The sequence below is a fragment of the Pteropus alecto genome, unplaced genomic scaffold (genome assembly GCF_000325575.1).
Source record: "Pteropus alecto unplaced genomic scaffold, ASM32557v1 scaffold23, whole genome shotgun sequence".
Lineage (NCBI taxonomy): Eukaryota > Metazoa > Chordata > Mammalia > Chiroptera > Pteropodidae > Pteropus > Pteropus alecto.
In genome coordinates this window covers 7,260,184-7,272,229 of record NW_006435837.1, presented here as the reverse complement: position 1 = coordinate 7,272,229, position 12,046 = coordinate 7,260,184, and the positions used below count along the sequence as shown (strand labels likewise).

Here is a 12,046-nt window from a genome sequence, read left to right as displayed (position 1 = left end):
CACACACACACACACACACACACACACACACACACACAGCCTTCATCCATCTGAAATTCTTTTGGTGTGAAGAGTGAGCTAAAGATCCATCTTGCTTTTTTCACAGATGGCTGGCCAGTTATCCCACACCACTTCTTACCCTTTCCATTTCAGGTTTTAAATTTCACTAATTCAGTCTGTTCTTTTGGCCAAAGGAAAGAATTTTAACTTTACTAAGATAATTATTTTTTCTACCCACCTCTTAGCAGACTGACCCAAAATTCTTTTCTTTTAGGATCCTTTCAAGTATAGCTATCCACCACTAATAGATGATGACTTCCAGACACCATTGTGTGAAAATGGGCCTATTGCCAGTGAGGATGAAACTTCAAGTAAGGAAGATATAGAAAGTGATGGCAAAGAAACCTTGGAAACAATTTCTAATGAAGAACAGTCAGCTCTTCTGAAAAAGGTAATTCTAAGAATAAAATGAAATTGAGTCAAAAACTGTGGCCTTAGCCCCAATTATACTACTAGCTCGCTATGTGATTTTGAGTAATTCACTTAACTTTCTTCCCCTCTATATCTTTTTTTTTTTTTTTTGGTAAAACTGGGCCATTCTAATGTTCTTTATAATAAAATAAATAGTTCTTTTATTGAGTGCAGACATGTAACCTGTTGGCTAGTACTCAGAAACATCACAGGTAAAGGTGATTTTCCTGATTGGTGCGTAGTCTTCAATAATTATAAGGAGTTACTTGTGTGAAACCTATCAAACCAGTAAGACTGCATATATGCATCCATCATTTTCAGGACTGTTGGTAACCTGGGCATATTTTCCCAAATAACCTTGCCACCTTGTGTCACAAGGCCCAACTAGCTCACATTCACCTCAACAACAGTACCTTTGGTAACAACACCCAAAGCTGTATAAAGTGGGGATGAGAGATTTTTCTTTACACCAAGTATTGGCAGGCAAAAGGTGGCTTTCAATTCAGGATGTATTACATGGGCCTTCTTGAAACGTAAGCCCATTGGCCTAATGAATGTTTCATTTAGGTGGTTTTCGAGTAAAGCCATCTCCAACAAAGCAGAATTTAGTAAGCATCCTCTTCCATACTTCTTTCTCTTTGTTCAAATAACTTTTAATACCTGTTTCTCCCTGAGCAAGAACTTTGGGCACAGGGACTTCCCATTTTCCCGCTTTCTCTTTTCATTTTTGTTTAATCATATTGGAAAGTACTTTGGCTTGAGACTGTCCCTCTCTGTCCAGTAGATATGCAGGTACCGCTCCTTGTGGAGTCTTTTCATCATTCTTTTGTTTGGTGTTTCTCTTTTCATGCATCTTGACAGTCTTTTTCATTTGTATTTTCTCAGCATGGCGCTGTTTATGATAGAGCTTAGCTTTGAGAGCAATCATCTCTTTTACTGCTTTGAATGTTCATGAGCTTCTCGACCTTCCTTCTTTCTCTTTTTCTCATGGTAATCCAAACAATATCCATAGCGCTTACGGTGTAACTCAATATTCGTGTTTTGTGACATGGTCACGGCCACCGAGCCATGGGGCGCAGCCCCCCGGACACAAAGAACTTCTCAAGTTCTCGAGTCTCAGAGACCCGTGAGCTGACTCCATGCAACTCGCAACAGGAAAGTCCCCTCTATATATGTAAAAAGAAAGAGGAAGGATGGGTGAGATGGGCCGGCCAGTTCCATACTTTTGTATAAAAATTGGCAAAATGCACCTAGAAAGAATCGTTTTATCTCAAATATTTTTTATTTATCCAAAACAAAAATTTCAAATAAATAAAAATATTTTAGATATTTATTAAAACTTTATCTTGATCCACTTCCTTTATTTCATATTTTCAAAAGCACTCAATTGTCACCTTGTTATACGTAATCAGGGTCTTGATAAATACAATTTAGAACAGATTTAAAGACTCTTAAGGAAAGGACCATGTTATACTTCCTACAGTGACATTTCTAGTAGGCACTCAAATATGTTAAGGTAATGTTAATATATATTAACTATCCAATTTAGATATAATAAAACTACGTTAAAGACTATAACTTGCATTGAATCAGTGTTTACTTTTTGACCTAATGACCAGCCCAGCTGTCAATATGAAACTAAATTTATCTTTTCTTCATATTTTTTTTGTCTTCAGATTAACTTAACCGAACCTACTTCCAAAGCAGAAGAAAATGAAAAAGTTGATTCCAAGGTGAAAGCTTTCAAAAAACCATTGAGTGTGTTTAAGGGGCCCTTATTACACATCAGGTAATTAGAAAAGATTTTATTAGCTACACTTTTCTAACATATTTTGATCATCTTGAGGGAACTGTAAAGAAAACTTGTATACTGTTTTTGAAACTGTAGAAAAACAAAATTAAGGGTTACCGAAGATTCACCTTGGTTTCCAGACAGTGGATATTTTTGACTACCTTTCTGTTATTTTGTTGAGTATGTTTGAAAGGCCCTCATTATTTTATTACATCAGGTAATAAAAGCGAATATTCATATATTAACAGGAAATCTGAATAACATGTCCTTTTCTTATTTTACTGATACTGTTAGACTTGCACAAGTTCAAAGATGGCAGAAACATTGAAATGTATGCATTTATTGATTTGACCTTCCAAAAGCTAAAGCTGAACCAGAAAAATAGACTTTTTTTTTTTTCCTAAAACCAAATTTCAGCTCATTTCTGTTTTTGTTTCAGGGTTATACAATCCACAAGATTCAGGATTGTTTCTTGATCATTATGTAAAGATCTCTTTTCACTAATGATGCTTTTGCTTGGTAAATCTATTCAGTCTCATATTAATATTGCTATACCCTCTTTAGTGATGACCTAATGTATCGTTTTCTATCTCTTTACTTGAAACCTTTCTATGTAACTGTTTTAGGTATGTCTGTTATGAACAAGTTGTTTTAAAAATTGAATCTGAGATTGCCTAATTGACAAGATTTGTTTACATATATTTTGATTACTGTTGTAATTGGATTTGTCATGTCTCTGTGTGGGGGGAGGTGGGGGAGGGAAGGAGAGAGAGATCACACATGCCCATTGTTTTCCATGGTTTTTCTTTGTTATTTTCCCTCTTTGGAGTTTATTTTTCCCTCTACTGGTTTGGAAGTTATACACTCTGTTTCTTCACTGAAAGCCTGTCCAAACCATAGTTCCTGGCTTATAAATGTCGAGGTATGGCCGGAGGAGCTGGCTAGGGAGAAAGCCAAAGTGGAACTTTGGGCTCTGCCATGCACTGCCTTCGCCTGCAGGAAAGTCACAGCACTTCTACACACACCCAAAGACGCAACCTATGTCTCTCACCCCAGAGCTTCTCACAACTTTTCTGTTGGTCACTGAGAGCAGTTCTGAGATCCAAAACCTTCCTGTCTTCTCTATGACATATTTCAGATTGAGTCCTAAAAGGCAGCCAGCGACTATGCTCATTTACAGTCTTGTCCAAAGCTGAGCAAAGCCCTACTGGGAGAGCACATCCTTAAAACTGTGTGCTCTCTAGATGAACAAACATCTCTGAGATAAAGACATTCCTGATAGAACAGGAATCTATTTACAGATGTATCTCAAAGTGCTATCTGACAAATTCACCTTTTTATCTAAAACAAAAACACTGCCCTGCCCATAAACATGTTTGGAGGTACCTGCTGTAATTCGGCTTATGTAATTAAACTATACAAACTTAACTGGAGTCTTTTTGTTTTCATTTTAGGCCACGGGCATTATAGTGGCCAAAAATAGTAACATTTGCATTTTGAGGTTCACTGATTTTACTGTTCTTCCTCCAGTTCCCACCCCAGATTTTATTTCTGTCTTCATATTTCTTCTTCCCTATGACAGAGAAAAAGCTTTTTTTATGTAGTAAAAAATTATTCTGTTACTTGAATACATCCCTAACGATCTTTCTTTTTAAGTAATGCTCTTCTCTGTTGGTATATAAAAATACGCCCCATTCTAATCTGTTTGTAATTAGGTAAAGCTGAAGCAGCAATTCCTTCTTTGCTTTATTATCTATCATCTTCCCAAGAGTTTAAGTAAATGCTCCTTATGGTGGTGCTGATTATAGGACTAATTCAGAATCTTTCTTATCCTCTCTCTGTTCCTTCCTCCTTTGCTTTTGATCTTGGCAAAACCATAGGACTTTTTAAATAGCATGCATTGAATCAATAAGATTAAAATGCGAAATATATTAGGTAATTATTTTGTAATCTTGTCTTTTTGATGAAATCTCTTTATACAAACAAGTGTAAAATAATAACCGATGTTTTTCTTCAAGCTAATGATTACGTTGTCATTTATTCTGAGTAATACAAACGACTTATGTTTTTGTCACCACTTAGCCCAGCAGAAGAACTGTATTTTGGAAGTACAGAATCTGGAGAGAAGAAAACTTTAATAGTGTTGACAAATGTAACTAAAAACATAGTGGCATTTAAGGTAAATTTCTGAAAGAATAAATCATGTGTGAAACTTTGACATGGGAAGTGATTTTAGACTTTTTTTTGACATTTTAATTGAAAGATTGATCATTTTGAATTTAGACAATGTTTTTATGGTATTTTTAAGCATGTCATACTGCCTTCTAGTTCTAACCATGTGACATGAAATAATGCCCGAATTAATCCCAGGGTTTAACATTTGTTTTAAATTTAAAAAAAAAAAAAAAAGGAAAACGAATGATTTATCATAACAGTGAAAAATAAAACTATAAAATCAAATGTACGTTTCTCCAAGGTAGTATATATTTAGGAGTGTAGTTTATACTGGGTACTAACCTGATACAGAGCATTAAGCGTAACAAGACTGAGCCTACCACCATCCTGTACTGTAGGTGTTATTTCCTTAAATCATCTATTTAAATTTAACCACTAGGATGTCTGGATGTCCTTTGATTAGCTACTGTGTTGTTTTTTTTTTTTAATTTCTGAACACTATTGTACCGTGTTCTCATGCATTCAGTTTTTTTAATATGTATCATTAAATTCAGGCAATGAGCAGACAGAATAACTATCTGACAGATGGAGTAATTTTTTTTAAGAGGAAGACTGAGTGACGATTGGACTTAAAAGATGAATGAATATTTATTTAAATAGCTCGAGATCCTTTTTTTTCTATTGGTGGGGTAAGGGACATTCTATGCATAACCACCAAGCTTACTTTATAAATGTAGGTTATTATTAACTGCTGATTTTGTTAAAAGTCCTTCTTAAACCATTTCCCCCAGAAAGCATAAAGGTTATTATGTGACTACTGTGTTTATAAACAGGTGAGAACAACTGCTCCAGAGAAATACAGAGTCAAGCCCAGCAACAGCAGCTGTGACCCTGGCGCATCAGTTGACATAGTTGTGTCTCCCCATGGGGGTAAGTTGTCCCTTGATGACCACTTGGGGGGACCTGGGGCTGGGCGATGATTCAGCGGAGCTGGACTAGAATCTAGAAATTAAGTGTCAGCAAATCACTTCACTGCACTGTAAGCATGTTTTCCCACGTGTAAAATGAGATGGGCAAATGAGTCTCTAAAGCCCTTCCCAGCGTTAAAAAATTAATTGAGTAAAATTGTTTAAACTGATGCCAGTTGAAATTGAATTTCAAAAAAGAAGTCTTCATTTTTAGAACTTTTTTCTTTTTATGGTAGTTTCACATTATTTTTCCTTAATGTTTTTTTCCAGAATAATGCCTTAAGCCACATATATAACCCTTTATAGATTCCTGTTTATATAATAAGCTGCCCTTTTGGAATGCAGGTTTAACAGTCTCTGTCCAAGACCGTTTTTTGATAATGGCTGCAGAAATGGAACAGTCATCTGGCACAGGCCCAGCAGAATTGACTCAGTTCTGGAAAGAAGTTCCTAGAAACAAAGTGATGGAGCACAGGTATGCTTTTTACTCACAGGCCGAAAGAAAATTCTGAAAGATAAATGTGCCTATGTGGGCTGTGCAGACATACCTTTCTTCCAGAGTTTAGCAGACATTGAGGCATCTAGTGTGGGCCCTGAGTTCTGCGAGGCTGTAGGATACCCAGGTGAATGAGAACTAGAGTTTCTCAGGATGGTTGCTAATAGCAGACACTTGTTTACAGGCAGTATAAGAATCTGGATGTGTTAAAACACAGATCTTGTCTGATAACTACAGTATAATCATGGGTGGGAAGAATACCTCTTAGCAGTCAGTCAGGGTCCCTGTGAGTAGGGACTGAATAGCCACTGATCTTTTAACTCTTCTCTGAATTTGGTAAATACCTTCTTAAAGTGGCGGGCAAAAAGAGCCTTGTCATTTCATCTTGCTAAGGCAGTCCCTTGCTAGCCACTATATTGCTTCGAGTCCTCCTTTCAATTCGGTCTTTCCTTAGATACCAATAAGAATTTTTTAGGATGAAAGCTCTCTACTTTCCAAACATAGAAGGTTTTTCAATTCAAAGGATCTATTGTCTGGCCATTGACAGGTAGGATCTTATCTTAATCTCCATATCAACTCAAACCAATAAGCCTTTTTTTTTTTTATGGCTTAACCATGGACACAAGAGTTCTCCCGAAAAAGGGTTCAAAAATGTAGTCCTCACAAGATCAGAAAGATCATTCCAGAATTAGCATAAGAGCAAAACCCTTCATTGTCTCAGGCAGCAAGAATGGTGTAGTACAAAAGTGTCTGAGGTTTCCCACAAGAACATGAGATGCCTCTAGTCACAGATGCACTAATCAGTGACACTGGTCAGGTACTACTGGAATGGGACTTTTTCAGCACTTAAGATACATGAAGGTTGAGACAACAAAGGCCCCTTAGGGACGAGGACCCTTTATGACAAACTCCCATGGGAGCTGGCACGGTCAGACAAAGAGAATGCTGCTTGTCACTCTGTGTCTCAGATCCCCAAGCCTATTCGGCTGGCCACCGGATGCATGCGGACACATCCATTCTCCAGCTGGCAGAGACCAGAGAGAACATTCTCACTAGTCACAAAGCCAAGCTCTTAAGACATAGAACAAGATGAAAGGAAAATCTCTTTGGGCCTGTGGTTCTCCTTCTTATGACAAATGACACGAGAGACATAAAACAGTGAGCATCTCTGGGAGGAAAAAGGATCAACAGAAACAAAGAACACTCATAACAAAAATCTCTACTAAAGTCACTGTCCCCAAAGAACTAGTTCAAATATTTCTCCTCCTAATCTAAATTTAGAAAGGAAGGGACACAGTGAAACTTTTCCCTTCCCCTCTCAGCCTGCACAAGAGTAAGATTTACAAGAGCTAAGTCTGATAAGAATTCTTACCCTTCCTTGGCTTCTGCCAGTCTTTCAAGATCCAGTCTGTAGGCTCCCAAGCCAGTACGGGGTCTCAGCAGGACCTATGTTAAGTCACCAAACTGTAGATAAGAAAAGTAATTTTCTTTTACCCTTCTGGGTTCTTGGCTGAGACTCCCCGACTCCAAATCAAAGATTAACAGAAGGAAAACAAACAGAAGTTAATACTGCGTACTCCTCCTGTACGAATTGGAGAGATCCTGAAAACAGTAAAACTCCCCAAATGCCCCAAGGCGCCACCTTAAACACCATCTCCAGCAAAAGACAAAGGAAGATGTTGGGGGTGGGGCCTGGTTATGGAGGTTATTGGGAAAGGCACAGTTATACAGATATAGGTCATTGCCTTCTCCACTGATGAGCCATTCAAGAGATTGAGTCACCCTCCTCTTCCAGGTACAGAAAGGGAAGCACCCTTACAAATGGAGATTTCCCTTAGAAGTGTGAATGTCTCTTACAGAAGGGTAACTTCTCGGTCTTCACAGCTTTTCCACTGTCTGTGTCTTTAAAAATAATCAGCTCCAGATAATCCTTATGCCAAAGAGGCATTTTTGGAGTGGAAAATTCTGTTCCCTTCAGAGATAAGGGGACTGCTACCTTAGGTGTATCTGGGGAGAGGAATGAGTACTTTCCCCTGCGTTACATATATTTCTGTGGTTTTTTGTTTTATATTTTACTTTTATTTTTTAAAAAATCATTAAAAATTTTAAGTTATGTTTCCTTTGGATTTTCATAGGTTAAGATGCCATATTGTCGAGAGCAGTAAACCAACCACTCTTACGTTAAAAGATGGTAGTTTTAACGTGTCAGATAAAACCAGTGAAGATATGTGTCTACAAGTAAGTGTTCATTCTTCTTAACCAAAACAAAGTTCTTTATGCTGATTAACATTAGAAATCCATTTTTTCCCACTGACGTAAGGAAAACGTCTGGCATAGACACGACAGAAATGCTCTCTTCTTTGTGAAGGGAGGCCAAATCAGAAATGGTAAGCAGCAAGTTACTTGTAGAGATCTACTTTTTAAAAGCTCTGGCCATTTGAATTTGAACTAGGGACCATATAGTAAAGCACACAGTGCTTTGGAGAGTAATCAGAAAATTTGATCCCATAGGAAATGTACCATGTAGTTCATGTAAAATTTAAAAAGATGGAGTTGGGGGCGGGGCTCTCTTTCTGAGCAGCTAGTTTCAGTACTTCCGAGAAGTGATTGCTCATTTTTCAACTAGAAAACTAGACCTCTTCAAAACGAGAGTAAGCGGATAACAGGTCTGTTCACCAGACAAATCTAATTCCCCATTGCATTTCCAGCTCCCAGCCTTTCAGAATAAATGTTTGGATTTCTAATATTCCTGTTTGTCATTCACATGAATAATGTACTGTTTTATTGATACAACTCTTTCATCCTTTTTCCCCTCTTTAGCTCAATCGTTTACTAGAAAGCAATAGGAAGCTCGAAGACCAAGTTCAGCGTTGTATCTGGTTCCAGCAGCTGCTGCTTTCCTTAACAGTGCTCTCGCTTGCTTTTGTCATCTCTTTCTTCTATTTGTTGTACAGTTAAAGAAGTGGTGCTCAGTAGGATACATGGCTCTTTTGTCCATTAGTTGAAAAAAGTAAGACCCAGAACATCTCCAGCGTGCTACTAACAGCGTCACACATAGTGCTTCCTAAAAGGAAATGTGCAACACAGGGAAATAGATACATGTCTTGAAAATGAACTATTAGAATAAGGAAACACTGAAGAAATTGATCATAAAAGCGTATTAAGCTAGTTGTTAAAGTAAGGCATATCCGTTGTGTAAATTAATAGTTGAGGCATAACTTATTTTTTCCTTTTGATTTGAGTACTTTTAAAGCTTAAGTTTTATCTATGTATATGAGCTGAACTGAAAAGTATAACATGCTTTGTTGCAGCCAAAAAGTGTAATCTGCTTTTTTTATGACATAATTATTACAGCTGAGCCAACTTATTAGCTTTTCTATACTGTGTATATAGAACATGTATATTGGGGGAGGTGAAATAGAGTAATTTCTGTAATCATGACTTTGTAATTTTGAGAATTACTTCCAGACGCTAGTCAATATTCTTTGGGAATGTAAAACTATTTAATGCCAAACCACCTTTTGCCTTTGTTTCTTATATGTCTTCCTTAACAACCGGCCTTTTATTAATCTTGAACTTTTTAATGAACACTCTCAGAATTTGGGAAACGAAGTTTGGTTGGATTTTCTTTGAATTCTGTTAGTGATATGCAGAGGGAACCTCCCGTCCCACTTTCGAGTCTTTTTAATGCCATTTCATGTTGCTCCTATGGCCGGACCCTGAGCCTTTTGCTTCATTTATTCTAAAGGCCTGATCCTCTATTGCATCCTCTTTACCCTCTTTTCTAAATGAAAAGAGTTAAAGGTTTTTAAATAGTTTTTGAGATGCACAGCGGTATCATTCGTTTACATTTCAGTTCCTTGTTAGAGTCAGCCATGAAAAGGAAACTTGACAAAAGACCAGAGTAATCTATAAGGATGAAGAAAAAAAGAAAAATTGAAACTCAAACATTCGTTGTCCTTTTAAGAGTGAAAACCGTAATTCGTAACCATCTATAAAACCTTCATGCCAGGGCTAAGTGAGTGACTTGCTTAATACTCTGCCTTCGTCACAGTAATACCGAGGATCGTTCCGAAATTCCTGAAAAGAAACACCTTGCAGGAGTAGAGGCAAATGAAATTAGTTTGTTTTCCTCATAAATACGTCCACTTTCAGTCCATTTTGGTTCATGTGTAAATCTACTTTATAGGAAAGAAAAAATAGTCTGCTTGTAAAATAAATCATGAGTTTTGATTGAGCCATGTTTGGAGATTATTTTTTTTTTTTTATTCTGAGGTGCAGTGTAGGCAGCTTTCATCCAGAGAGAGTCGATGCTTCCAAAATTGAGTTATGAAAAATGATGCAATAGACCCCCCTCAAAACTGGCCTAGGAAATAAAACCTTAAAAGGACACTGGTCTGATACTTTGTCTTAATTTGGGTTTTTCTATTTCAGTTTGCCAACTCCAGAAGTGAAAGTGACTGCAGCCCACTCTAAGTACTGTCCATACTGCCTCCCTGTGTGTGTGCACAGCGGGGTCCCCTTATATGTTACAGTCCCGGTTTTAACTTAATCTAATCCCAATGTGTGTCTTTTGTTCCTTGGCAAATAAATGAGGAAATAGTCAAAATTGGAAATGTATTGTCCTAACAGTGTCCCTTTAATGTTTCATATGAAAATTACGTTGGCTCACTAAAATGTGCTTCCCTGACGCCTGGCCAGTTGAATTTATTAACATATCTTTTTAATGTTTGTGTCTATTAAATGTGACGGTGAAATCACTGAAAATTAACTATAAAATCAAAGGCATCCAAACTTTCGTACTTGTCATAATCACATATATTTGCATTCGATTTTATTCTGTCTTCATTTGATTTTATTTAATCACATTTGTAGGATTATTATTTTTGGTACTCTATAATTAATCATTTTATTTCGAATCACGTCATTACCTGTTCACGACCAGATTACCAAGTGTCAACATTTAGATTGTTTTCACTTGAAGATGGAAATGAATAGATTTTGCATGAAAACATTAATGAAATCTCATTAGTTCGATCTGTAAGTAGCCTAAAGATGCAATTGCTGGGGAGCCTAGCCTCAGATTTCTTAATAATACCATAACTTTTTATATCTTGCCACTAATTTTGACTGGATTTAATAGCACTTTATTGTACAATTGCAAAAAAATATATTCCTAGAATTGTTGCCAGTGTAATTTCTCTAATGTTCTGGTGCTTTTCATATATTTTCAGTATTTTTATTACTATATTGGTATTTTCTTTGTATAAATTGATCAAAAGAATGTTTTCTATTTTAATATGTTTTAGAAAAATAATTGCATTTATGAAATAAATATCATCAGGAAAAATCTCTGGTCTCTAATTGATAAAGCATCTTAAAGTCAATGTTCACACTCACTCTGACCTTTTAAAAATCACATTAATTTCTTTTAGACTTGCTTTGCATTTTTATAAGGACAGCCCTGCAAGCTTCCAGAGATGCAATTGTATTATCAAGTGACCTGTCCTTAGTGTGTCCCTTTTCTCCTCACCCCCGGGTCAGGGTCAGAGTCTGGCTGCTCTTCAATGGAGCTCTGTTTTCCTTGTACTGAGCCTTGGACTCACTGTCACGGCTTGGGGCTCCATCGTGAAAGTGACTGGCAGAGCTGCCCCACGTCCTCCCCATCCTCCCCATCCTCCTTCCCACTCACCTTCCTGCCTGATGGAAGCCAGCAGGAAGCAGGGCTGACCCATCCCACCTAGCTGCTGGGCACATGGAAGGCAGTCCCTGTGAGGAGGCGCTGGAGCACTGGGCACTGGCGTTGCTGGAGAGGGGCGGTCGCAGGGAAGAGGCACCAGGGATTATCGGTGTGGTCCCCTTGCTACCAGAAGACACACCAGCCAAATGGCAGCTACTGCTCCACAAAAATAAAACGAATAGGACGGGTCCGTCTTCTAAAGTGAAAAAGAGGGAGAGATACACAACCATCAGAGAAAATCAAAACTGAGCTACAAAGACGAGTGACCCACCAGGCAGCACACATACTGGGGACAGTGGGGGTGTGGTCTCCTTTCCTAAAAGACACACTTTTCTAGAAAACGAACTCTGGAGAGGTCTTATCTCTCTCCCCTAAATGTTCACCAGCAACTTGAGGCATCCTGA

General features: G+C 37.7%; 1 protein-coding gene and 1 pseudogene across 2 annotated transcripts in view; one reads left to right on the top strand and one right to left on the bottom strand.

The window, feature by feature from the left end:
• MOSPD2 (motile sperm domain containing 2) overlaps window positions 1-11,188 on the top strand; it is a 43,963-nt gene extending 32,775 nt beyond the window's left edge. The window contains exons 9-15 of one of the 2 annotated variants that reach the window (XM_006911655.3): window positions 275-451; window positions 2,148-2,260; window positions 4,346-4,442; window positions 5,272-5,368; window positions 5,752-5,881; window positions 8,038-8,140; window positions 8,723-11,188. In XM_006911655.3, the coding sequence (XP_006911717.1) occupies window positions 275-451; window positions 2,148-2,260; window positions 4,346-4,442; window positions 5,272-5,368; window positions 5,752-5,881; window positions 8,038-8,140; window positions 8,723-8,860 (855 nt within the window). In that variant the 3' untranslated portion in view covers window positions 8,861-11,188. The remainder of the gene's footprint in view (window positions 1-274; window positions 452-2,147; window positions 2,261-4,345; window positions 4,443-5,271; window positions 5,369-5,751; window positions 5,882-8,037; window positions 8,141-8,722) is intronic. The other variant, XM_006911656.3, reaches the window with a different exon arrangement.
• LOC102890493 lies at window positions 841-1,536 on the bottom strand (annotated as a pseudogene).
• Window positions 11,189-12,046: the final 858 nt, after the last annotated feature.